Raw genomic sequence first — 27377 nt, forward strand, 5'->3', positions numbered from 1 at the left:
TTACTGTTAAATTTCAATGTCTTAGTATTACAAGATTGTGACATTAAGTATAATATAGGAAATTTCATACCTTTACAATTTCATGTTATATTTTGAGAGTTTTGATGTCCATTCCCTTAGTATGTTTTAAAGATTATTTTATTCTTAGCCTTGCCTCGTTTTTCATCTCTAGATTTTTAAATTTCTTTATTACATTCGAATTATTCTCCCTAACTTGAGACTATGTGTTAAATTTTGAGTGATTTCTCTAGGATGAAAGCACGGCACATAGATGTCCACATAATGAGTTAACATCTTGTGAGTTTCTAAAATTTTAAACAATGCTTCTTGCCCAATTACTTAATGTCATATTATGTAACACTTTTTGAACAAATAAATTATCTCGTAACAAAATCTATATACCCTTCGAAACTTCCAAGGAACCATTTATGAAAACCTATCTTTAATTTTCATTTCCTTTCTAACAACAAGAACTCCCTCTTGGTCATGCTTTGATAAATGAATCTCCATTGTTAAAGCTTGCTTGAGCTAAATATTGGATTATCATTGACAATTTCATGTGCTCACTTCTCTCTTCTATGCCATACTAGTAATATTATTTCAATAAATTATATATATGTCTAAATGATACTGTGGCTCTTCTTTACCATTTTCTTCTATATTTCTATTGAAAAATCTCTTGGCAACCTTCACCACCCTCCATCCAATATCATACACACTAATTTATCAATCATTTTAGACATGATTTATTTTTTTATAGTTTTATTTTCATTTGTAACTTCTAGTTTTATATTCACTTAGGTTAAGCACACACATGCATTTTCTTATTTTCCATTCAATTATTCATGGAGGGTGAAAGACCAAAATAAGGGCTTGACCATTCTTATCAAGCTCCGAAGCAATCTCAAGCATTTTCTCTTTTCTCCAACTATAAATATTTGAGATATTTTAATTACATGGAGATTTTACCCTCTTTCTCTCTTTCTTGTCATTTTAATCATTTATTCATTATAATTTTAATTTATTTTTTAATTTCCATACTATCTTTGTTTTTCATTGTATAAATGAGTCTAAATTTTACAACTTTTTTTGACAACAATGTAAGGCTACAAGTACATCACTTTCAAGAAGTGGATGACAATTGGTCATTCAAATATCCAAACATTGCACTAGCATCTTGAACAATGCAATCCATCTCCTAATAGGTTCCTCTCATTTTTCTCTTTATAATTTTGAATCCAAACTTTCTATCATGTAGTTCAATTTCTCATATTTGAACATTTTTCAATCCAAGTCTATATTTTAACTTTATAAAATGTGTGTTGTAAAATAAATATATTTTATTATTATTTTAATATTATTTTATTCTTTATGTAATAAACTAATAACAAAAATATTCCTTAAAAAACTATTTTTATTCTAGTGTAAGGTTTGAAAATATTAACTTAAAATTTCAAATTTGATGGAGTGGATACCCCTAATTGCTTGGCTCTTAACCAAAGAGGTTTTAGCTTAAGGCTCATGCTTTCATATTGGGTCGCTGATATGACTTTATGGATGAAAAATCCTCCATAAAAATAAAAATAAATTAGTTGTCCCTAAACAAATTGTGTAGTACTATTTGGCACGCCTTTTTCAATCATAAATTATTTTTGTCGAATTTTATAGTACATATTTTAGTCATTATATATGAACTTTCCTCGTAACTTCTAAAATTTAATGGACAACTAGAAAAACATATAGTACTATTTGACATACTCTATTCAATCATGTTTTTTTTTTAAATTTGTACCCTACTGGTACCCTTCCCCTACATTGTCATTTATTATCTGAACTTTTTCATAACTTCTAAAGTTAATAGTCAACCAAAAAAACATGTAGTACCACTTGACATACCTTGTACAACTACTAACACTTTTGTCAAATTTTGCAGTACAATTTTTGGTCATTAATAACTTCTAAAATGTAACATATTGGCCAAAAAAGTATGGAGTATTGTTTTGCATGACTATGCAACCATGAATTTTTTTGTGAGATCTTGTAGCCCTTTTTATATGAGTTTTCTTGATAACTTTTTTGATGAATAGAATTTCTCTATTAATTAAAAATATTAAAGTGCATATTCACAAAAAAAGGTCGGGGGATACAAGATCAATCCGCGAGAGTCACACGGTCAGAAGCCGGAGTCAAAAAACAAAGCTATTTATCAAAAAACTTCCTCAAGCACTCAAAGCAGAGACACTTCATCAGAAAACTTTGGAAAGATAGAAATGCAATTCTTTTACTCATATATTTTTGGATATTAATGTCTCGCTTTATGCTAAAACTTGCATGTGTAATAATGTATTAATTCTTGATAACTTTTAAAAATTGGTAGCTAGTAAAAAAGTATGCTTATGATTATGCATGCCCTATTTAATTATGAATCTTTTTGAAGATTTTGTAGTACAATTTTTAATTACACTAAAGGTATTCTTTATTTGAACGAGACGAGCTAATTGGGACAATCGATAGTTGACATGTTATGAATTCGATGCAAGATGATTAAAGACATGCCAACATTCGGTTTTCATTGAACAGTAATACTAGCAGTTGCACGCCAGTGTGCGTGCAACGGGAAGCCGATAGGTAAAATGGTTTGGGGAACTGGTTTTGTTAATGAAGCAGAAATATGTGCAGTATTTTTTTTAAAAGTGTGTATTTTCCAAATTTCTTTAATCTATGTTTTACCAAATCACCACCAAAAAAATGCATCATAGCAGAAATGAAACTTTGTATAGAAAGTAATAATATTTGAGTGATAAATTTGCACAAGGGTGAAGAGAAAGCAGCAAGTTATGTTCATTCATTGAATTCAGTTGTTCAACATAGTGGATTTCAGCAAAGGGGAACATTGAATGAAATGTAGCAATGATGGAAGAGAGTAACATAAGTAAGAAACCGTGAATGTTACAATGTCAATAAGTGTAAGCAGTCACTGTGGGAGGCTAGATCTTAACGACTCTTTAAAACATGATATGGTAACGGTGTCGTCATCTTGAACATGTTAATATTTGAGAAGATAGGGCTGTGAGATGTAAAATAGCAGGTTTGAAAGAATCAAATAATTTGAAAGCTGTTGAAAGCTGCAAGATGTGTAATGGCTGATGACGGATTGACCTGCAGTGCATGGAAATCAAGTAAGTACATTTGTCAGCAATAGAAAGTGTTACAGAGAACGAAATGTGCAAGGTTTAAACCGAAATGAGAACAACTTACTTCTTGATGAGCAACAACATAAAGGCAATGCGATCAACTTGTTTTAAATTACAACGCCTGCTGAGTTTTAAAGCCTGCAAATTGTGGAAAACGGTAAATTTTAAAGTTGTGTATCAAAGTGTTGTGCACATTTAAAAGTGAATTTTGTGTTTCAATGAATGAAGTGTCAAATATATTATTTATGTCATGTTTAGTAGTATGGAGTGAGGAAATGACCTGGTAAAGTAGAATAAATATACATTAAAATTGCAGTATAGAAAGAGTTTTAAAGCTTGTAACTTTGGAATTTTTCAAGTGTTACTTTTATTGAATAGTACAATGCTACAATTTATAAAATAATTTAATAAATAGAAAAAAAATTTGGCATGTGAAAATGAGAGTAACAAGTAATACCTGACAAGAAAGAGGAACTGGCAATATATATTTTGCTTATCATGGTGAGGAAGGTCATGTATATCAAGCAAGTCAACCTTCATAGTTTTGTAAGAGGCAATTTGTAACTATTGCAACTTGAATGAAGTGCAATCCTGTAGAGAGAAGTATGTGAAAAAATTAGGCAAAGTGTGTCATATTCATAATTAGGCAGAAAACAATGATTTAATGTGAAAAAATTCTGTTTTCTGAATCACTAAATTAGAACAATGGGAAGTGGGCCTTGTATGATGAAGTCTAAACAAGTGAATAAAAATTCTAAGATGAGGATTGTTCTGAAGCATTGAGCATACAAGGTGGAACTACGAGTGTTGTGTTGATGTCATTTAAAGAAATGAGTAGCACAAAGTAGAATGGCTAAAATTAAATACCATTAAAATTCTCAATGAGACATTATAACAAACTATGCAAAACGCTGCAAAACATTTTGACGTAAGCAAAATGTCGAAAAAATAGGAAATTCGAATATAATAGAATCAAGAAGAGGCAAAGATTTGAAAACTGAGAAGAGTATAAAAGGAGATTGTTAATCAAGCATTTTGAAATATTTTAATATAGAAAAGCAATTTTCTTGCAATAAAATGGAACAGTGGGAAGTGGACATTGTATGACGAAGTCTAAACAAGTGAATAAAAATTCAAATATGAGAGTTGGTCTAAATCATTGAAAATATAAGTTTGACCTGTGGAGTGTTGTGTGGATGTCATTTAAAAAAAAGTGTAGCACAAAGTAGTATGTCCAAAATTAAATATCATTAAGATTGGCAATGATGCATTGTAGCAAAGTATGCATTTATAGAAATCAAACTTACAGAGAATGCTTCATTTATCTCATAATAGTCTATTTATTTCCCAGAGAGTGGTTTTCCAAATCCCCGGAGCAGTTTCAAAAAAGAAGTTTCAGTGAAGATTATAAGTTACTGGAATAAAAAGTATATTCATTTAAAAGCGGCTTTTATTAAATACAGTAACATTCTACTTGTATGCCTAGGCACAGCTACATCATGACCAAAACCAGAAGCAATTTCCTGAAGTGAAGATAAGCACCCATTGTGTATTTGAAAAAGAGGTTATCTATGAACAAAATATAATTAAATACTCTCGGTGCTCACCATCTCAAGTAGTTTGTTAGACTTTAATGTGGTAATAGAAATCATTTTTCCAAGCATACCGATTTATAAAATAATGAACTATTGAATTGATGAAACATATAATTTTAAGTGCCAACCAAGTTTTAATTGCTAATGAATGATAGGATCTTTTGTTTATTTATATCTTAAGGATTCTATCTGACCATACAGTATGCTGTCCTAAAATCATCTGTAAAGATGGAGGTATGTTCGTTACCATTTTAAATGATAGGTAGGTACATCACATTTGCAATGTGAATTTATATAGCCAGAGAAGGAGCATTCTGAGAATATTTAAATAATTAAAATGGAGATTGTTGAACAAATAATTCTTGAAACAAATAACATCTTATTAAAAAATTACAAGTAAAACTTATATGGGAGTTGGAATCCACTAAATGATGAACTCCACTAAAAAAAGAGAACAGTAAAGTTAACACATGGGACTGAGGTTTGCATAGTATGATAATATCTTGACATAAGCAAAGCGTTGTAAAATAGGAAATTCGAATATAATAGAATCGAGAAGAGGCAAAGATTTGAAAACCGAGAAGAGCATGTGGTGGTGGTCATTCACAAAAGAGAAAGGTTGAGAGTAATGTTATTTGTGAAACAAAATGACAATAATTAGTTATACTACTAATAAAGTGAGAAAGGAAGTAGTGAATTGAAATAGGGAACATCATTAGCAGAGCAGAATAGTTAAAAATGAGAAAGAAGAATGCAAAGAATGTTATTAATGCAAGGGAGAACGGCATACCAGTTGATTTTGGTGTCGGAGAGGGTGTTAAGCATCAATCTCGGGAATCTGTTGTATGAGATGTGCAGAACTTGTGACATCCACCTACAATTGTGTGTCAAAACATTCATTAGAAATCATGTATAAAGTGGAAATATAAACACGATTGAAATGTTGTACTGTTGATTAAACAGAAAAACAATTGTATTGTGAAATGCTTACATAAAGGCAGCCTCATATAACTAAAGAATGTCTGCTGACCACAAGCCAAAAAGTGCCTTTACCATTATCTATAAAGTAACATCTCACTAATTATCCAACCTTTGCAAGTCTTATACAAAAGGAATATAACTTGAAATATGGGGAACAAAATGAACAGATATTGGTGAAATAAGAAAGCTGATTTAGTTTGGTTGGTCAAAGGTTTTGCTTGCATTGAAGGAAGCGACGTTAGAATGATTAATTTGCTAAAGTTGGAAAGCAGCTATAAAGTATAAATTGGGAAATGACCTGAAAATGTTTGTTTGTAATCGGCATGGAGTGCAATCATGGGTATGTTGTTGTCTGGTAATATGTATCTGTACATCAAAAAGAAGAAATATGGTTAGTTTCTGAAATTCAACATATATACAATTCATGTGCCAAAAGAACTGAAGGGGCGTGGCAAAGGGAAGTAATTGTCATACTTGGGTGAGCTGTTTATGTTGGAGCAGTGACTTTTGAATGGTACAGACACTTTTGTAATGAAAGTCACCAGAGGACAATACACAAGCGCTATAACAATGAGAATAATAAAAGCTGTTAGAAATGTTTGAGTTGTGTAAAGTTTAAAACTGATTAGAAATATTTTCATGTGAGTGTTAAAAGTGGTAGAAAGTTAATTGTATGCCTATCTTTCTCTTTAGGGTTCAATCGGATGTATCGTATACTAACTTGTGCTTTGCAAAGTAGCATTTTGGTATGAAGTCACCTTCATACCTTTTAATGCTGGGCAGGAAAAGAATCTTTTATTATTCAAAAAGTACCAATGTACACTATGTAACGTATAATCAAACAAAACAACGTATGAGAATCTTTTAATAATTACTTCATATCTTGATATGCGTCAGTGGGAAAAGAATCTTTTGTCATTCAAAAAGTAGCAATGTACACTATGAAACATAAATTCTAATGAAATAACGTATGAGAAGCTTTTAATAATTAACAAGTTACAATAATGCATTTTCATTGCAAATAGAAAATTGGGCTATGGTTTTATATTATAAGCCGTTACCTGCCATGCTGCAATCCTCAAAACTGGCATATGGAAATTGGAGGCTTTGAGATTGGCTCAAGTTGCCTGGTGTGTTGCAGGCCTTGGATCCTTCCGTTGAAATCACAGCTGGAAAGTATTTGCAAAACAGAAGTTTCATATGAGAGGGAAAGATGTAGTGATCCACAGGTTTTATGTTGTCTTCTATTTAACTGTGAAATTGTACAGTGAAATATTTCTGATAGTGTGAGATGGAGCTTAATATTGGTGTACATTGAAAGAATTTTTTTGTAGCATATACAGAAACTTAGATAGTATTATTTCTTTCTTTTCTATCTATGCATATTAAGAAAAACAAAGAAAAAGAACAGACCAAGTATAGCATTGTTATGTCATACCTGGGTGAGTTGTTTATGTTGCAGTAGCGAGTTTTGAATGGAACAAATAGTTTTGTAACAAAAGTTATCAGAGGATAATACACAGATGCTCTAACAGTGAGATCAATAAAAGTTGTTAGAAATGTTTGAACAGTGTAAAGTTTAAAACTGATTAGAAATATATTTATTTCAGTGTTAAAAGAGTTAGAAAGTCGATGTTTTGCAAAGAAAAAGTACAGAGTAAGTATAGCATTTTTTTCTGTGTATAACTTTGTAACTGACCTGATTAGTGTCATAAATCTGGAATGCAGTGAAGTTTGAAAACACCCTAATTTTTTTTGTTTGTTGTCTGCAATTTTTGCAAGGGCAACACAGTGATAGATTCGAGATATTTAAATCTGTTTGCAATGAGGAGATAAAACATTAGAATAAAGAATGGGAGAAGTGGTCAATAGCTATAATGGTCAAATGTGAATTATTTTAAGAAACCAAAAGGAATATGACCTGAAATATGGGGAACAAAATGAATGGATATTGGTGAAATAGGAAAGGTGATTTAGTGTGGTCGGTCAAAGGTTTTACCTGCATTGAAGAAAGGCATGTCAAAAGGTTTAATTTGGTAAAGTTGGAAAGTAGATATAAAGTATAAATTTAGATATGACCAGAAAATGTTTGGTTGTAATCGACATGGAGTGCAATCATGGGTATGTTGTTGTCTGTTAATATGTATCTCTACAACAAAAAGAAGAAATATGGTTAGTTTCTTAAATTCAACATATATACAATTCATGTGCTAAAAGAACTGAAGTGGCGTGACAAAGGGAAGTTAATGTCATACCTGGGTGAGTTGTTAATGTTGCAGTAGTGACTTTTGAATGGAATAGAGAGTTTTGTAACTAAAGTCATTAGAGGATAATACACAGGTGCTGTAAGAATGAGAATAATAAAAGCTGTTAGAAATGTTTAAGCAGTGTAAAGTTTAAAACTGATTAGAAATATATTCATTTTAGTGTTAAAAGAGTTAGAAAGGTAATTGTATCTGTATGTTTCTCTTCAGGGTTGCATGGAATGCATCCGGTACTAACTTGTGCTTTGTAAAGTAGCATTTTGCCACCAAGTCACCTTCATATGTTGACATGCTCTGGCAGGGAAAGAATATTTAGTTACTCAGAAAGTGCCAATGTACAGTATGAAACATAATTTGTAATAAAAGAACATATGTGAATCTTGTAATAATAACTTTGTATGTTGATATGCATTAGCAGGAAAAGAATCTTTTATCATTCAAAAAGTAGAAATGTACATTATGAAACATAAATTCTAATCAAATAACGTATGAGAAGGTTTTAATAATTAAGAAGTTACAATAATGCATTTGCATTGTAAATAGAAAATTGGGCTATGGTTTTCTATTATAAGGTGTTACCTGGTATGGTCTAATCCTGAAAACTGGTATATGGAAATTGGAGGCTTTGAGATTGGCTCAGGTTGCCTGATGTGTTGCGGGCCTTGCATCCTTTCTTTGAAATCACATGTGGAAAGTATTTGTAAAACAAAAGTTTCAGATGAGAGGGAAAGATGCAGTCATCCACAAGTTTTATGTCGTCTTCTATTTAACTGTGAAATTGTACAGATACATATTTCTGATATTGTGAGATGGAGCTTAATAGTGGTATAGATTGAAACAAATGTTTCATAGCATATATAGAAACTTAGATACTATTATTTCTCTCTCTTCTATCTTTGCATATAAAAAAAAAAAAGGAAAAAAACAGACTAAGCATAGGATTGTTATGTCATACCTGGGTGAGTTGTTTATGTTGCAGCAGTCAGTTTTGAATGGAAGAAACATTTTTGTAAGAAAAGCTATCAGAGGACAATACATAGATGCTCTAAGAACGAGATTAATAAAAGCTGCTAGAAATGTTTGAGTAGTGTAAAGTTTAAAACTGATTAGAAATATATTCATTTTAGTTTTAAAAGAGTTAGAAAGTTGATGTTTTGTAGGGAAAAAGAACAGAGTAAGCATAGCATTGTTTTTTTTGTGTATAACTTTGTATAATTGACATTGAGAAGACTTTTTAGCTACAACCAGTGCTAACTTGAAAAGTGAGAAGTGTCCAAGCATGGGTATGTGGTTCTTTGTTAATATGTATCTCTACAACAAAAAGAAGCAATAGAATTAGTTTCTTAAATTTAACATATATACAATTTATGTGCCAAAACAACTGAAGTGGCATGGTAAAGAGAAGTTTGTTTATTAATTGATTTTATTTGAAGATTTGTTAGAATATGCCTTGAAAGAATTACATGGCCACATAAAAAGAAGAGAATGTAAACTATATGTGTTGGGTAGGTATGCATACCTTCAATTTGCAGTAGGAAATTTAGACTGAATGTTTGATTGAGAAGGTTTGCACTGGAGAGGCAATGTACTGTAGCTGGCGCACAAGGAGGGAAGTTAGTTAAAAGTGACAGAGAGCAATGTTAGAGCAATAAAAGGTGTCAATAAAGTATGCTTGAAGCCAAAAAAATGTAAATATCATACCTGGGAGAGTTGCTTGTGTTGTTGCAGTAACTTTTGAATTGAAGAGACACTTTTGTAACAAAACTTATCAGAGGTATAATATATAGTTCCTCTAACAATGAGATTGATAAAAGCTGTTACAAATGCTCGAGTTGTATAAAGTTTTAAACTGATTAGAAATATATTCATTTTAGTGTTAAAATACTTAGAAATTTAATTATGGGGTGAGGAACAGATGTTTTGCAGTCAAAAAGAACATACTAAGCATAGCATTGTTTTTATTGTGTATAACTTTGTATAATTGACATTGATTAGTATAAAAGTTTGTTAATAGAGTACATTCTAAGCAATAAAAGTGACATATCATACCTGAGATAGCTGTATATGTTGGAGGAGTGAGCAATGTGAATGCGCAATGCATTGCAGTTGTATTATACCTGAGATATCTGTAGACAATTATTGAAGCGTGTATAGATAGGAAGGCTTGTGTGTGGTGTTCAATGTAGCGTGGAGGATGTCTTAGAATGAATGAAATCTAAAATGAACAGCGAGGGAAAAAGAGTTAGTATGAGGGACGATTAAGAAAGTGCATGTTGTGAAGAGGTATGACAATGTAAAATTGTAATTACCTTGTTGAAAGTAGTGGAATGTAAGAAAGATGGTTTTGGAGCAAAAGTTTTTAAGGTGAATAGATATCTGTTTGCGCAGAGAGTAGCTGCAAACGAGTTTCTTCTTTCTTTCTAATGGTTGTGTAAGGATTATTTTGCAGTTTGGAAAACCTTTCAAAAGAGAATGGTGGTTCGATCCGTATTCCATCAATTGTCTTGACTCTGGAAATAGCTGTGAATGTGAGGCCTTGCTTTTCAGTATTACCTATGTCAATGGTAGCTGTATCTAATGTAAGACCTTGGGATTTGTGAATAGTGATGGCCCAAGACATTGTTAAAGGCACTTGCGTACGCCTACCTCGCGTTATTGGCAAAATGGGTATATCTTTTGGATGTGCTATATCCCATGGAGGACCATTATAATCATTGAATTGGACAACCACATATTTTGGTAAGTCTGGTGGTTTTGTATTGTTTTCATATACAATTTGTTTTATGAGACCAATAGCACCATTAACAAGGCCAACTTTGATCCACAAGTTAGCTATTAACATCACTTGCTGATCAATAGAAAGTAATACTTCCAATGGTAGCTGTTCATTGGTGTCATATTCAGTATTTGTTTGCTTAGCAATTTTAGCTAAACTTAGAGCGACAGGCAAATTTAATTCTTTGAGCATTTTCCTGTTATGCAAGCGTGCAGATTCATTTGTTGCAAACAAGTGGATTGAAGAGTTGAAATCTTTCTTTTGTTGAATAGTTAATGTTGCATTTGTCTGGCACATTAGAAACTGCCAATCATGTTGGAGTGCTTGAGCGTTTCTTAAGTTGTGAAGAAGTGCTCTGAATTGTTGTTGTCTTATAGATGCACCTTGCTGGCGGAAAATAGTGTCCAATGTTATGACAATAGTAAAAGAATGCCATAAACTGAGGGCTGTAGAGTGTGAAGCATATATAGGTTTATCCATAACAGGGGGAAGCTGAGCAAGATCACCAACAAGAATCATGGACATGCCACCAAAGATGTCATGTTGTTTGTTAGGGAATGCTTGGCGTAAACGGTTATCTATCTTAAGTAGTAGTTTCGGGCCCAAAAAGCTCATTTCGTCTATCAGAATATATTTGATATGTTTCAATTGCTCTTGCAATGTCATTAATGATTGCCCTGTCAAAGGATGCATTTCTCTTATAGGTATGCGCAACCCTGCATGGATTGTTGTCGCTTGTATATTAAAAGCAGCAACTCCTGTTGGTGCTAAAACAAGTAATGGGTTTTCCGCCATAGGTGGAGATATGTTTAATTCTCTTCTAATACAATCTATTAAAAATGATTTACCAGTGCCAGCAGTGCCTTGAACAATCATTCGTAAAGGTGTTGTTGCAGATTGATTATTATGATGTTGTAGAATGATGTTGAGCGCAACTTTTTGCTGAGGCGATAGCTGGTTTTTTTTTGTGTCTTGGCTGGAGATTTGCATGCTAGTGTGTTGGGATTTTAGCTTGCTTGTAGGTATGAACTGAAGGGCAGTGGAGTCTAGTTGATCAACCACAACAGTTGCTCCCCAAAAGTGGCTAATATCGTAATCACGACGGCCTAGCATTTGCAGATCATTCTGGACAAAGTTATTTGAAGCTCCCATTTGTGAGAGCTGCTCCCACTCGTACAGATTTGTATCATCTTGATGTTGGGAACCATTATTGTCACTGTCATCTTCGTTTGGAAGGGTGCAATCATCTATAATTTGTTGATTTCCCAAACGGTTGTAATTTGTCTTTTTAAAGTTTTTCCAATTTTTTATAATTTGTTCCTTTGAAGCTCCTATTTCAGTTGGGATGTCACGGAATGGTTTGTATAGCAGCAATTCAGACAAACAAAAAATCTCAAACTGATTGGTATCTTCATTTGGAGGCTCTGTAAACTGAGGATATACAGTCACAATTGCTTTTTTATCCCTGATGTGCCATTTTGTTTTTTTGCGTTGAGAATTATAGGAAAACCCTTGTGCTGATTGTAGCAAATTTGTTGCATTTAATTCAAAAGGGCGCTGCATATAAGCATGGATATAAGTTGTGGAAAGGTCAGCTCCATTATCTGATTTTATGACACGGTGCAGTATTTTTCTGCCAACATTTAGAGAGACAAATTGTCGGCTACAACTTAGAAGAGGCAATTTCTGTAACATATGGCAAGTTTCTTGTGCACTGATATCACGGTCTACTACTATGCCCATCATAAATTTCTGATATGTTAATAAAATGCTATCTTCAGATTTACTTGTATTTAGTATTGTTTTCAGCATTTCAATATAGGATTGCGATTTGTTTTCTGATTTTGAAGCATACTTTGAAATGTATTGGAGGACAGCTTTTTTTGAAGTGACTGGTTGACAATCGATATTAGCCCTCCATAGTGAAAGCATCCAAGGATTATGAATATTTAAACGATCATCATTCCTTGCAGGTTTATAGCATGGGTTGTTGTCATTGTCAACTGTCAATGTAGACATCTCTTGTTGAACCCATGGAGCTTTGTAACGACATTCAAATGTGGGACCTTTTTTCTTGAGGCATGTTTGTTCTGTACATTTTGTGTGTCTCTGTAAAGTATTAAGCAATGCTTCATAATCCAATGCAGCATCCATGGTGAAGTTTTTTTTTGTATCAGCTAGGCAAGGGTCATCCATTGCAGTGTACGGCATTGCATTCATGCGGTCTGCTGCAATGCGAGGGTTCCAAGCAGAAACATATTGGTCGAAGAAAGTTTTTGCCATTTGCACCTCATTATCATCTGTCCAATTAATGGTCTCCATATTTGGTGCTCCAGGGAGCCATAAGAAGCCATGAATATGGGCTGAGCCTCGATGTTGCCATTCATACCTATACCAATGATCCTTTGCTTGGAACAACTTTTGAATAATTTCTTCACGAAATATTGCAAATCTGTTGTGAAGGTATAATGCTGTTATATGTGGATTGCAGATCACATGGTCTGTAAGTTGTTTTCTTGTAAACTGTGTGGTTTGGCCATCATTTTCAGAGAAGAGCCTATGCAAATCAGGCCATTTGGTATCAGCTGAACTTAATGTAAAGAACAGTGTTGGGGGCCCCAATTGGGAGATCATTGCAGCGAGCTCTTTTCTAGATTTACGCCAATATGCACGGGTGCCTCGAAGAGTTGCGCCAAAGCGCAACAATTGGTTAGGCAGCTGATCATCAGGAGTGTTTTGCAATCGTCCATGGAGTGCTTCGATAGTGGTTGGGACAGACTCTCCCAAATTAGTTTTAATGAAGATAGCTGCAGATTGTTGCGAACGATGTCTCATAATTAGATTGTAAATATAATACCGGAATCTAACATGCTGCCCAAATCTTTGATCAGCATATCTAAGTAAGTGGAGAGCATATTCATGTAAATAAACATGCTTGATACGTGGCTGTAGTGGAAGTGCAACTCCAGATGGGAAAAGGGTTGGGAATGCCATGCCTAACAAGCCTATTGTATTATATTCATTTATCGGAGACAAGTTTATTTCAGGCCAAGGGATATTATTATTAGTATCAACATCTAACTGCAAGGTTCTCTTAACTGTATCTAGTTCGCGGGGTGGAGGAGGCAGTTTTGGAACAAAAGATGATGACATATTTGCATCATATTCATTGTAATTGTCCAGGAGGTCTTCTGTTGGTGGAATACCTGTTACATTAGTATGCTCTTCTAAAGAGCGTAGCATATTTGATATATCTGTTGTAGTATTAGGAAGCAGGTTGACAGCATCAAAGTCTATGACAACATCATTATAGTACTGGTCATGTTGTATTTTATAGCTCAATGCATCCATAACATGGAATTTATTCACATAACAATCATATTTTGTGCCTTGTATATTACTTCGATGGACAATAAGAACTTCAAGGTCTTTTAGTCTTCGTGGCAAAAGCTTTGCAATTTCTGAAATATCTTGGGGGAAACTTATTGTGTGACCAGAATATTTGTATTGGCCACCTTTTCCATGTCTGACTTGCAAAAGAGGAGCAACCCTAGCTATAAGCATCTCTTCTACTTGGGTAAGTTTTTTTAAGACAACAGGTTGCTCACCTGGGTCTAAGTTATTTGCCAAGGAGAAACGATGAACACCATTTTCAGAAAAGCATCTTGAACAAATAATGGGTTGTTGGTTCCTGCATAGCAGCATTCCAATATATCTTTCCTTACAAATACTACATGTTTGAAGCATGGACAGCGAATCAATGCGATGGCGGAAGGCTTGCAATGCTTGAATGTACTGCACAGAAGAGAAACAATTTGTTGTGCATTGTTGTGTTGTTGCAGGCTGCAATATTGTCTGATGGTGTAGAGGTTGCCTGTTTTGTGTTAGATGTTTCTGTTGTAGCTTGCTACTATGAAATGAAGGTTGTTCTATTTGCTCTGATACAATACTGGTCTGGCCAGATGAGAAAGGAAGGCTTTGATTCAAAATAGGCGAATCTGAATTGATCATCTGTGGGGTGTTGCATGGTGGAGGTGTAGGCAAGAGCATTTTGTGTTTCATTCGCTCCAGGCGACGCTTTTTAGAGATTTGTTCTCTATGTTGTGCATAATAGCGACAATTCTGTTCTCTTTTTTTCGCTTTCCTAAGATTGCATCCTTGTGGTGTGTTCTGCATTAATATTTAAGAGAATTTAAATGAACGCAGCATATAAGATGTTGAGTGTGCAAGAAACAACCGGTAAAGATAGTGTCTATGGTGTAATCTATATAGTTACATTTGAAACTTCTGTTTGATGCAATCTTTTAATTGCACATGTTAAATACTTTTGCACAAAGATTAAGCACATGACCATACAGGTAACTGTACATGCATTGAGACATGTATGCACATAAAAGAATATGCCTAGAGACAAGGTTCCTTACATATGTAGGTACATAACTTTGAAGAGACACAATGTTGTGTATGTTGATATCTATGCACCGTGAGTGGCTTCCTTTGTGTGAGCATGTTTATAGGTGTGTGGTACTTTGCAGCTATGTCAAAATGTGTTTGTATGGTTTTCCTTTATAAATGTATATACCAATTTTCATGATATACACATACATGTGTACATATTTCTATACAGAAGCACAAGCACATACATACAATCATTTATGCAGTGGTGCATACATGCACATAAAAAAGATGTTGCAGATGGATTTACTTGTGTATGCAGGCACATAACTTTCAAGATATATAAGATTGTTCATGTGTATATATATCTGTTCTGAATGCCTTCCTTTGTATGTACATGTATAGAGATGCATATATGGTTGTATGTATGTGAGTATGCAGCTGTGGAGGACCATATGTATGCATGTATGTGTATGGAAATATATGTAAATGCACATAGAAATCTATATGTATCTTTGTATATCGTGATACATAAATGGGGATATTTATCTTTATGGATGGCAGTAAAATATTGGAGAGAACATATAAGGCAACAAACATTTACATAAATTGAATGAATACAAAGAAGAATACGAAAGTTGTTGGAAGCTCAAAACTTGCATTTTAATTTACAGTTCAACATTAATGAGATGCATAAGTGTGTCTGGACCAAGTATCAAAACGTATCTAAAAGGATTCAAAATATTACAATAAAAGAAAGAGACAGGTCAAGAAAATGCTTTGAATATATAATAACAATAAAGATAAAAGAACATTGTACAAGATATTGAGTGTGCAAGAAAGAACCGGTAAAGATAGTGTCTATGTTGCAATCTATATAGTTACATTTGAAACTTCTGTTCGATGCAATCTTTGAATTGTACATGTTAAATATTTTTGCACAAAGTTGAAGCACATGACCATACAGATAAGTATACATGCATTGAGACATGTATGCACATAAAAGAATATGGCTAGAGACAAGGTTACTTACATATGTAGGTACATAACTTTCAAGAGACACAATGTTGTGTATGTTCATATCTATTCACCGTGAGTGGCTTCCTTTGTGTGAACATGTTTATAGGTGTGTGGCACTTTGCAGCTATGTCACAATGTGCTTGTATGGTTTTTCTTTATAAATGTATATACCAATTTTCATGATATACACATACATGCGTATGTATTTCTATACAGAAGCACAAGAACATACATACAATCATTTATGCAGTGGTGCATACATGCACATAAAAAAGATGTTGCAGATGGATTTACTTATGTATGCAGGCACATAACTTTCAAGATATATAAGATTGTTCATGTGTATATATATCTGTTGTGAATGCCTTCCTTTGTATGTACATGTATAGAGATGCATATATGGTTGTATGTATGTGAGTATGCAGCTGTGGAGGACCATATGTATGCATGTATGTGTATGGAAATATATGTAAATGCACATAGAAATCTATATGTATCTTTGTATATCGTGATACATAAATGGAGATATTTATCTTTATGCATGGCGGTAAATATTGGAGAGAACATACAAGGCAACAAACATTTACATAAATTGAATGAATACAAAGAAGAATATGAAAGCTGTTGGAAGGTCAAAACTTGCATTGTAATTTACAGTTCAACATTAATGAGAAGCATAAGTGTGTCTGGACCAAGTATCAAAACGTATCTAAAAGGATTCAAAATATTACAATAAAAGAAAGAGACAGGTCAACAAAATGCTTTGAATATATAATAACAATAAACATAAAACAACATTGTACAAGATATTGACATTGCAGATTATAATGTGAAATGGGCAGGGAAAGCGTGGTGAAATAGTACAATATAGAAATCATGATTTTGAGATCAGGAAATGTGTTAAAACAACATAGGTTGGAGCTATTGGTTCTTGTTTTAATGTTTGCGTCAATGTGTAATCTGTATGGTTTGTTTCTTATCATATTTGTACAGCATAGTATAAATATAGTTATAAAAAACAAGTGTTTTTGGCAAACATGGTTGTTCAATAATGACATAACATAAAAAGGTACAAAAGGATCTAAGATAATAAGCTGGAAAGAAGGGAAACTGCATTTGATTTTTTTTTGTATGATTGGTAGCATGACAGAACAAAAGCAATGTCAAAATCCAAAAGTCCTAGGCAGGCCAAAAAGTACTTTAGATAGTGTCGATATAGACAATGACTGATAATTTAGTTCTGTTTGTCAATGACCACTAAAAACTAGGAACAAGCTATATATTGTATGAAGATCAAAAGGCACGTGGAAAGCATCACTATCCAATTGGTTTGGAACTATGCAGTTGTAGTCATTTGAGCAATCTCTGCAAGCAAAAGAGCATTTTCAGTCTGGTAATCAATTCTGGCAACTTTGGTTATCGTTGCTTTGAGCCTGGGTTCTGAATTGTACATGTCTGTTGTAATAGAGAGTGTGAAAACAAAGGAAGACAAAAGGACATGCTTGATAATGGACTGAGGCGTTTTTTGTGTAGTCAAATCGTACTGCAGCATGTAAAGCTCCTTGGCAGATATTTGCAGTATATTTGTGCCAACCTCGTCAAAGGCAGTAGCCCAAAGAGCCCCTGTATGATCTTGGAGCTTCATCTGCAATAAGTATTTGTAATTGCATTCTGGCACAGCAGTTTGACATCTTGAACAAAACCATTGATTATCACTTTGCTGGGTGCATTTCTTTTTACATTCTTTTCCATTAAATTTCAAAGGGCAGGCTGGATAGCAAAAAGAATCAGTTTTAATGATTCTCACAACAGCCCTAATAGTAGTTTCAACTGTTTCAGAGAGAACACTTGTACGCTCTAAAACAGCTGTGATTGTCATTCTACTGTACTGTGAGTTAAGCTGGCCAGCAACACATGATTGCGGTAGAAGGGCATCTGAAATCTTTCCTCTTGACATAAGTGTCTCTGTTTCAGGTATAGAAGGGTTTATATTTAGGGTTGTTGCTGTGGTTGTGTTGACCACCTTTCCATTGAAATAACCAACACGAGCATTTCTGACTGCAAGGACAACAGCTGCTTGGGTTGTGTGCATGCTCTTCAAATCTTCACCTAGCCCTTGCCATGTTTCTCCCCATAAGTTAACATCGATAGTAAAAGCTGAGGCATCATTTATTTTTACAATTCTCTTTGTTACTTCGCTTCCATCCTTCCTGCGAATTAATGAGGGTTCTCCAACAGCAACTACAATACCAATAACATCAACTAAAGTGTTGTTGGTGCAGTATGTAATTTCATTGATTGGTGTGAATTGAGAATTATTTGCTTCACATTCAACAACATCATCACAACGCTTCAATATTGAATTGTTGTCCAAAGTTATCTCAAGATGGCTGTTAAGCTTATTCCATTTAGTGTTAGCTTCTTTAACGCAACCTTTTGACACAGTATAATATGTTCCTGGTTCAACCCTATGATAATGCATTTCTGCTACATCGCCAAAGCAAGTTATCCTAATTTCAGTACCTTCACTATCTATCATGTCAAAGCTAAATACTTGGCCAGTGGACTTTGGTGTACTGTATTGATGCATCTTCCTCTTGTTTGTCACACGCCCCTTTATTGTCCATTTATTTTGGAAGGGGTTCAAGGCTTTAATCGGGCTGATATTAACAGAAGATTCGTGCTGCACAGGTGGGAGGTGAATTCCAAATTTAAGGGATCGTTTAGTTGTGGCAGGTGCGTCTCGACCCAACATTTGTTGTTCTTGCTCTTTAAACAGATATCTAGGTTTCCCAAGCAATGGAGAATTGGTAAATTTGACAGCAAGGCTGAATATTATTATAGTCCTGTAAAAAGAGCAAAATAAGAGGTTGAATAAGCTGGATAGTGTGGAAAGGGGGATTTGAAAAGGCAAGAAGAAACCAACATAACATATAGAGGGCCATACCTTGAGTTCCAAACATTTCTACAAGCATAGGCTGTCAATGATAGGATAGTGCCAATCTTTAATGTCTCTGAAAGCAGCAAACCACTATACTTAGGTGGGAGGATCGCCAATTGCATGTGTGTGGCATCAGACAAAACAACCTTATATCGGGCATTGTCATTTTCATCGTCTATCAATTTTTCAAAAGACAAAAGCTGAAGCAGTGGAGAGGGGACATCATCCCCAGCGTTGATGCAGAGCAGTGCATGTGGGGTCAATTGTAGATGTTGTTCCACTTCCTACAAGGATAATAGAAGACAACCAAATAGATACACAAGGTCATGTACATTCATACGCATTGGCATGGGCATGACAGCCCTTTTTTTGTTTAAGCTTCCAATTTGTATTACTAGCTATGTGTGTTTTTGTTTACAGGTTTTTTTTTGTGTGCATGGACAGATTATAGATTGATGTATTGGAGCATACAAATGCACAAGGACAATGTAGAGAACATCTGTTTCAATCTATTTATATATATAAATACGTAAACAGGTGCAAAAAAATAGTTCAAGCAGCGACACATGTTGGTATATGCACTTGCATTGATGGATGAGAAGTCTACGGAAAATAAAAGAACAAATAGAGATATAATCTTTGTAAATAAGATGAATAAGAGAAAACAAATGTATAAACAAGCTCACCGAAGTTTCTGTAGAAGGTTGTTGCGAGGCAGCAGGAGAGGCCATCGGAGATGACATGGTGGCCACTGTGTTTGAGAGATGAGGAATGGGGTTTTGAACGGTGAAATAGTGAGTCTATGTCACAACAATTAAAACAAGCGAATATATTTTAACGGTCAGCACAACTCATATTGTACTTGGGATCAAGAGAAAATCTGCAGTCCAACGAGATCGCAATGAAATTTCAAAGTTACAATCAGCAATGTATATGTATAGTTTGAAGACAAGCTCTTATCAAGAATACTTGGAATAGGTTTGTCTGCTTTCAAAGAGTTTTAGTGAAAGGAAAAATAGAAAACGCTCTAATCAGTGATAAAACAAGTGCTGCATAGATACAATAAATGCTTTTTAGACTCCAGTAAATTTCTAATTACTTATATATGCACAAATGTTCAATATTTAGGTTTAGTTGACTACATCCGTGTTGGTTACTTCGTGATGTATTTATGGCACATTAGTATAGCATATTTGTCTCAAGTGTATTTTTTGATTCGATGAATTCTCTAAATATGCGTGAAAAAAACAATTATATTCCGACGTGATAAGCTACATCAGATGAAATTAATGAAGTAGAATGAATTTTGTATTTGGTGTTGCGAGCTATTTAAGGATGCACATTAAATGCGAACAAAGTTAAATTTATTCCATAGCTCGCTAAATGTACGATGTTCAGAGTATTTAGTTGCAGGGCCAGTTTCGTAGCGATCGATGGGTATAATTAATTCACAAATCTTAAGACATGCAATGCTGTCCGAATTTAAAATTAAATGGTCAATAAGTGTGCCTTTTGATATTCTGTATTTTTTTTTCACTGGAAGACATACGGTTCAACATTACAGAGGTATAAGTGGCAAATCCTAAAACTCTTAATTCCTTGTCCATTCTTCTTCTATAGAAATATTCCTTCATGCTTTAACTTAAGCAGATTTTCACAATTTAAAACCTGCAATCTTCGGAGTCATGGCCATTTCTAAGAAGGAAAAGAAAATGGAAGTTTACGAGAACTTGGAGAAGATTGAGCAATTGGAGAAGGAACTTATGGTAAGGTATACAAAGTGAAGGACATTAACACAGGTCAGTTTTTTGCGCTTAAGAAGCTCAAGATCGAGAATAATGATGAGGGAGTTTCTGTCAGCACACTAAGGGAGATATCAGTCTTAAGGGCACTTTCTAATAGCCGTTACATTGTAAGGTAAGAAATGTATACACCACCTCAATGTAGACTGTGAATTTGCAAAAAAAAGGTACACAAATATTTCAAAAAAGATTGTGTATGAGCTTTGGGTTTCACAAACAATGAATTGACTCTGCATTGGATGTTCTATCAGATTGGTTTATCGCAAGCTTTACTTTTTTAGTTGAGAGGGACGTAACCGACTTGAATAACCATTAAAAAGCTTATGTCAAAACAATGTAGAAGAATTGAAATATGATGTCATCTTACCATCTTAGTGACCTATTATCATGTTTAAGTTCTGTGGTACTGAGTGCTTCTCTAAAATTTAGTGAGCTTAACAGTCATAAGTATCAAGATAACCATCGTCAAACGAAATAAAATAATAATCAAAGTATGAGAAAATTGGCATAGAAGTTAAACCACAGGGCAATAGTGGCGGATTTAGCCATCGATAAAATCGTAAGAACAAAGGTATCTGCAAGCTATGCAATTTCAAAAATTTACTAAACATGCATGTTTTAAATTTGCCTCTTATACAGGAATGTTAAACAGAACCATACAGATTTTATTATCACAGTAGAGTATATTAATTTGTTGGGTGATAGAATAGTTCATGGAAGTCTGTTGCCTTCATGGAGACCCTGTATTAAAACTTGTTAATAACATTGGGGTACATCCCTGTTGGTTATTTTGTTGCAGTTTACAGAAGAGAAGGTAACTGCACAATGCCATTTTGCTTGCTATGGTTTAAACCCATGTCGTATCAGTGGGTGAAATTGCAGCAAACCTAAAGAAAACCCAAAAACATCGGTTTAATTCGCTCGTTTGCATTTTTATTTTGCTTTTTCGTGAATGTGAAACACTTAAATTATGTAGTAGTAATTATCAGACGTATTGCAGTTTAGGGTTTGCAGTCACCAGATCTGGAAATCTGTAGCCCGCCATGTGCAACCGCCATACCAATCTTGAAGTTTACTAATTCTTTTTAGTCCTAAGGAGCTTTGAACTCAGCGATTTAAGCCCCACACCAATGTCTTAAGTGTGCTTTTGATTCAGCGAATCCTGTAAATATGTGTGGGGAAAACAATTATATTTGGATGTCTTTGAGTTTGACAAATATCTCTAAATTTAACTATGTTCTATCATCTGTATTACCAGATATGTTTTCTTCCCTCCAAAAGCATTGATCTCTTCATCTTTAAGCATTGGCTATTTTCAGAGGTAGTTTTGACGTCATACCATTTTTAGGTTTCTAAACTTTTAGCTTTACCTGTAGCATCACTTATTCTTGAAACTGTTCATTGTTTGCCCCACTCTTAAAACAACTTACAAATTCTTTAGTATATGGAATTATAAAGCTAGGCATTCTAATAGGTACCATGCATTTAGGTTGAATAAATGCATGTCGTATCAGTGGGTGAAATTGCAGCAAACCTAAAGAAAACCCAAAAACATCGGTTTAATTCGCTCGTTTGCATTTTTTATTTTGCTTTTTCGTGAATGTGAAACACTTAAATTATGTAGTAGTAATTATCAGACGTATTGCAGTTTAGGGTTTGCAGTCACCAGATCTGGAAATCTGTAGCCCGCCATGTGCAACCGCCATACCAATCTTGAAGTTTACTAATTCTTTTTAGTCCTAAGGAGCTTTGAACTCAGCGATTTAAGCCCCACACCAATGTCTTAAGTGTGCTTTTGATTCAGCGAATCCTGTAAATATGTGTGGGGAAAACAATTATATTTGGATGTCTTTGAGTTTGACAAATATCTCTAAATTTAACTATGTTCTATCATCTGTATTACCAGATATGTTTTCTTCCCTCCAAAAGCATTGATCTCTTCATCTTTAAGCATTGGCTATTTTCAGAGGTAGTTTTGACGTCATACCATTTTTAGGTTTCTAAACTTTTAGCTTTACCTGTAGCATCACTTATTCTTGAAACTGTTCATTGTTTGCCCCACTCTTAAAACAGCTTACAAATTCTTTAGTATATGGAATTATAAAGCTAGGCATTCTAATAGGTACCATGCATTTAGGTTGAATAAATTTATTTAGAAACATTGTGTATAATTCAAAGCTTGATAGATTGATATTATTATGTTTTTGGTTCAGCTCTTCCCTATTAGTTTGTGCAAATTGAAGGTAAATTTTTTGCCTTTTAATTGGCTTGTTATATTTTTCATGGTGCTAATGAAAAATAAATCCCAAAACTTAAAATGTGTAGCTATTTAAGGTATGCTCACACATACACATTCATAATTGCAAATTTTATTCATTTAAGCTGACAGTAGCTTCTGAGGTCAATTTATATAGTAATCGTTGCATTATATTATTCGAAGTTGTAAACAAAAGTTCTTGACTAACAATTAAAAATCTGTCATTTACTCTTCTTATTTTCTTGGGTTGCAGTATTAGATTTTACAAGCGAGGCGGCAATAGATGATGCTTGGATGCCATTTTCTTATTTGAGTGAATTAAATTACCTTCTTGGTGGTAGTAATTTTCATATTCGAAGAAGAGGATGGAGTTGATTGAAAAGTTGTTCTTGAATCAATATCTGGATCTGTCATGACTTGTGGAGTTGTGTTTGGAGATTCTCATGCTGCACCTCCCAGGCAAATCTTTCAACAAGAGAAGGAAGGTGGTTGCACATAATTCCTATAAAATTATTTGAGTCATCTATATGGCAAAGAAATGAAATATAAATTTATGTTTCCACACCTTAACTAAATTGATTGACTGTCAGAGGTGCATGGTATTAGGTCCAAGTTTCTAAGAGTCCAGATCTTGTTTTTAACTGTATGGCTTTGGTTTGCCAGTCTTGCACTGTGCACTACATCAGTAAACTTTATGACTTCGGCTTGCCAGTCTTGCACTGTGTACTATATCATTTACTGATATAGGAAAACTCAATGGTTGAGTAATTAAAAGTTTTGGACTTGAATAAATCATAGTGAAATCAAGTCCATGTTAATTTATGATAAGATCCATTGCAAAAAGTGTTCAATTATATTGAGTTAGAAACTTGGGCGAGCAATACAACATGGGTATGGCAATTTTCATTGTGTATTTGCAGTTTTCAAATTTAAAATATATCAGAAACTGGAAAGAGACTACTCTGGAAAATTGGAATGATTTCAACCTTGAACATAGAAAATACATTTTCTAAGGTTGATTTTTTGTATATAGATTGAAATGTTCTCAGGGAGATTGGTTTCCAGTGGACTTCTTAAGACTACTTGTTTATCCGTTCTGGCTACTAAATACAAACTAGTTATGCAGGTGGTGGGACAACCAGCTTTCCATGTGCAGCTAGAATCTTTAAGAGTCTATAATGAAGAATGGGATAACCAACATTCGGATTATGTAGAAATAAAAGCACCAACTGTTTATAGCTTTGACGTCTCTCTAGTTAGCGAAAATTGGAGATAAGAATAGAAAATGCACCTCAATGGGTGCTTAAAATTGTTTTTTGCATTGTTCTAGAGGTTAATGAAGGAATAGGAAAAAGAAAAGCAGCGACCATACCTATAGCCAAAGATATGTGTTCAAAAAGTATTTCCTCAAGCATGAATCCTAGTAATATTGTATATTGCTTGTACTTGTTGTGTACCTACACACATTATACAAACTGTGTTAGTAGAGACAAGGCACACCATTTGTTTTTTGAATGTTGTGTAATGAATAAAACACAAAGAAATTCTTTTAATTTTTTGGAAGGATTTATCAGCTAATTTTTAACAATAAATTTATAGAATGCCAGAAAAAATATAATGAATAAACAGTAAATGCTAGTTATTTTTGTTTTTTTTATTGTTAAAAATCGATGAGAAAACCTTATGGCATTCAACAAATAGTTCATGTGCCTCGTCTCTGCTAACACATTTTGTATGACATTGGTAGGTATGGTGACCGATTTTCTTGTTTCTATTTCTTTTTCTAGCTCTATTAGATCAGTCGTTCGATTTCATAAGTTTAGCTCTATGACTATTTTTAGTTTTATGAATTTCTTCATTTTGCTCTTCCATGATCTATAGTTCAAACTCTACATTGTCACTATTCTACTATCCAAACAACTTGTGATTTGTTTACAATATGAAATAATGCTAAAATGTAGACATTAGCTTGCTTCTACAAACAATACTGTTGATAATCACAATTCAAAATCAATTGCATTACATCTGTTGTACTTCACAACTACATTAGCTTGCTTTGTCAAACAACACTGCTGATAAGCACAGTATTGCATTGATGAATTAAAATACAATCTTTATATATAGAAGAAATATAGTATTCTTGATTAAATTCTTCTATTGTTGTGCATAGGAGATCCTTGGTGGGAGATCACTTGTCGGTTATGTTGAAAGTCTATCTATAGTGGTTACAGAAAACCTAGTTGAATGGAATTAACTTAAATGAAAAATTATAGAAAACCCCAAAATTCAAATCTGTGGAAGACACGTGTGATATTGTAAAGCTCAATTGACTGGAATGAAGCTGAATGCAAAAGTATAGCAAAGCCCAAAATTCAAATCCTAAAGGCATGTTAGATATTGATACTTGAGCTGATGAAAACTAAATGCAAAATTGTAGCAAAGCCCCAAATTCAAATTATCATAACAGATGTTTAGCATTGAAAGCCTACTTGAATGGTATGATATAAAAAAACAAAACATAAGTTACGGTAAAACCCAAAATTCAAATCCACAGAAAACTTGTCTGGTATTAAAAGTTAATTGAATGGAATAAACATAAACCTAAAACTATGGCAAAACCCCATATGCAGATCTCCACAAGACATGTTATGTACTGGAAGAGCCACAGAATCTGCTGTAAATCATAGAACTATTCCAACTTTATGTGGCGAGGAAAGAATTCTCCGGCTCTTTGAATCCACTCAAACCTCAATTAAAAATAAGTCACCCTCTAAAGATTTCGTGCTTTAAACAAATTTTCAAACTAAGGATCCAAATGCCGAAATTGTAGAAGACAAGGATCACAATATATATATTGTGTTTCTAAATCTTGGACTAGAAAGACTTCTGCACAACAAAGTCTAACATGAACGAATTGGGCGGATTATAGATTCAACATAACTCAGAATTCGGACTCAAAATTGAATATAAATGCACACATATTATAATCAAACTTGTAGATTTGCAGGAAATTAAGCTCTAGCAATGATATCAGGCAAACAATAAACATAAGTTACGGTAAAACCCAAAATTCAAATCCACAGAAAACTTGTCTGGTATTAAAATCTAATTGAATGGAATAAACATAAACCTAAAACTATGGCAAAACCGCATATTCAGATCTCCATAAGACATGTTATGTACTGGAAGAGCCACATAATCTGCTGTTAATCATAGAACTATTCCAACTTTATGTGGCGAGGAAAGAATTGTCCGGCTCTTTGAATCCACTCAAACCTCAATTAAAAATAAGTCACCCTCTAAAGATTTCATGCTTTAAACAAATTTTCAAACGAAGGATCCAAATGGCGAAATTGTAGAAGACAAGGATCACAATATATATACTCTGTTTCTAAATCTTGGAGTAGAAAGATTTCTGCACAACAAAGTCTAACATGAACGAATTGGGCGGATTATAGATTCAACATAACCCAGAATTCGGACTCAAAGTTGAATATAAATGCACACATATTATAATCAAACTTGTAGATTTGCAGGAAATTAAGCTCTGGCAATGATATCAGAGAAACAATGAACGTAACCTGTAGTCAAAGCAGGGTATGTAGCGAGCTCCTGTCGGTAGTTGTCGATGAAGCTGGCGACGTATAGAGTCTGGTAAAGGGCTTGAGCGTACTGACGCCAGCAAACACAAACAGAAGAAGAAAGTTAAGACAATACAACAACATCTAATGTGCTCAATGTTTTATCCTGATTCTAGTTGCAGGGTTTCGCAGACAAAATGCATTAAAAAAACAGATTCTAGTTACCTGCGTATGAGGGGAAACATTACAATTTATTTTCCTAATTGTTATAAATCTACAAAACGAAATCTGAGACAACACTGCGCCTTTAATCATGGAAAGTAAAAACCGTAATTGCAGGGTTTCGTTGATGAAATGCAGGAAGACAAACAAAAACTTGCTTGCGAATGAAGGGAGAATAAATTTTTTAAGTTACCTGTATGTACCTTCTTCAATCTGTTTGAGCTTTTCGAAGAAATGTATGCTGTGAGAACACCATGCAAGGGCTTGCTTCAAATTGAGCTAAACAAAAAACAATACGAGCTAAATCCCTACTCCGTGCTTCTTAATTGTTACATCAGGAAATGATGAA

At 33.9% G+C, this 27377-nt stretch overlaps 2 protein-coding genes and 1 long non-coding RNA gene across 9 annotated transcripts; all 3 read right to left on the reverse strand.

Moving 5' to 3' along the window:
- Window positions 1–2911: 2911 nt before the first annotated feature.
- LOC131859867 (uncharacterized) lies at window positions 2912–10109 on the reverse strand. 7 transcript variants are annotated; one of them, XR_009359421.1, is made up of 16 exons: window positions 9736–10109; window positions 9554–9628; window positions 8614–9345; window positions 8273–8328; window positions 8026–8113; window positions 7850–7919; window positions 7692–7769; window positions 7470–7585; window positions 7209–7298; window positions 6832–6939; window positions 6245–6332; window positions 6069–6136; window positions 5580–5663; window positions 3652–3785; window positions 3259–3332; window positions 2912–3159 (listed from the first exon to the last, which is right to left on the reverse strand). It is a non-coding gene; the product is annotated as an uncharacterized LOC131859867 (long non-coding RNA). The 7 variants fall into 7 exon arrangements; XR_009359420.1 differs by having other exon boundaries at window positions 8614–9628; XR_009359419.1 differs by having other exon boundaries at window positions 8614–8707; window positions 8990–10109.
- A 284-nt stretch (window positions 10110–10393) lies between these two features.
- On the reverse strand, window positions 10394–14986 carry LOC131860117 (uncharacterized). Its single transcript, XM_059214485.1, has one exon. The coding sequence runs from the start codon at window positions 14984–14986 to the stop codon at window positions 10394–10396; it is 4593 nt and encodes a 1530-aa protein (XP_059070468.1).
- A 2284-nt stretch (window positions 14987–17270) lies between these two features.
- Window positions 17271–27360, reverse strand: LOC131070631 (replication protein A 70 kDa DNA-binding subunit A-like). The gene is made up of 4 exons (XM_059213779.1): window positions 27222–27360; window positions 26807–26897; window positions 24598–24682; window positions 17271–19966 (listed from the first exon to the last, which is right to left on the reverse strand). Exon 4 carries the CDS (start codon window positions 18978–18980, stop codon window positions 17562–17564), a length of 1419 nt encoding a protein of 472 aa, XP_059069762.1. The 5' UTR covers window positions 18981–19966; window positions 24598–24682; window positions 26807–26897; window positions 27222–27360; the 3' UTR covers window positions 17271–17561.
- Between the last annotated feature and the right edge of the window lie 17 nt (window positions 27361–27377).

This window comes from Cryptomeria japonica, chromosome 11 (genome assembly GCF_030272615.1).
Source record: "Cryptomeria japonica chromosome 11, Sugi_1.0, whole genome shotgun sequence".
NCBI lineage: Eukaryota > Viridiplantae > Streptophyta > Pinopsida > Cupressales > Cupressaceae > Cryptomeria > Cryptomeria japonica.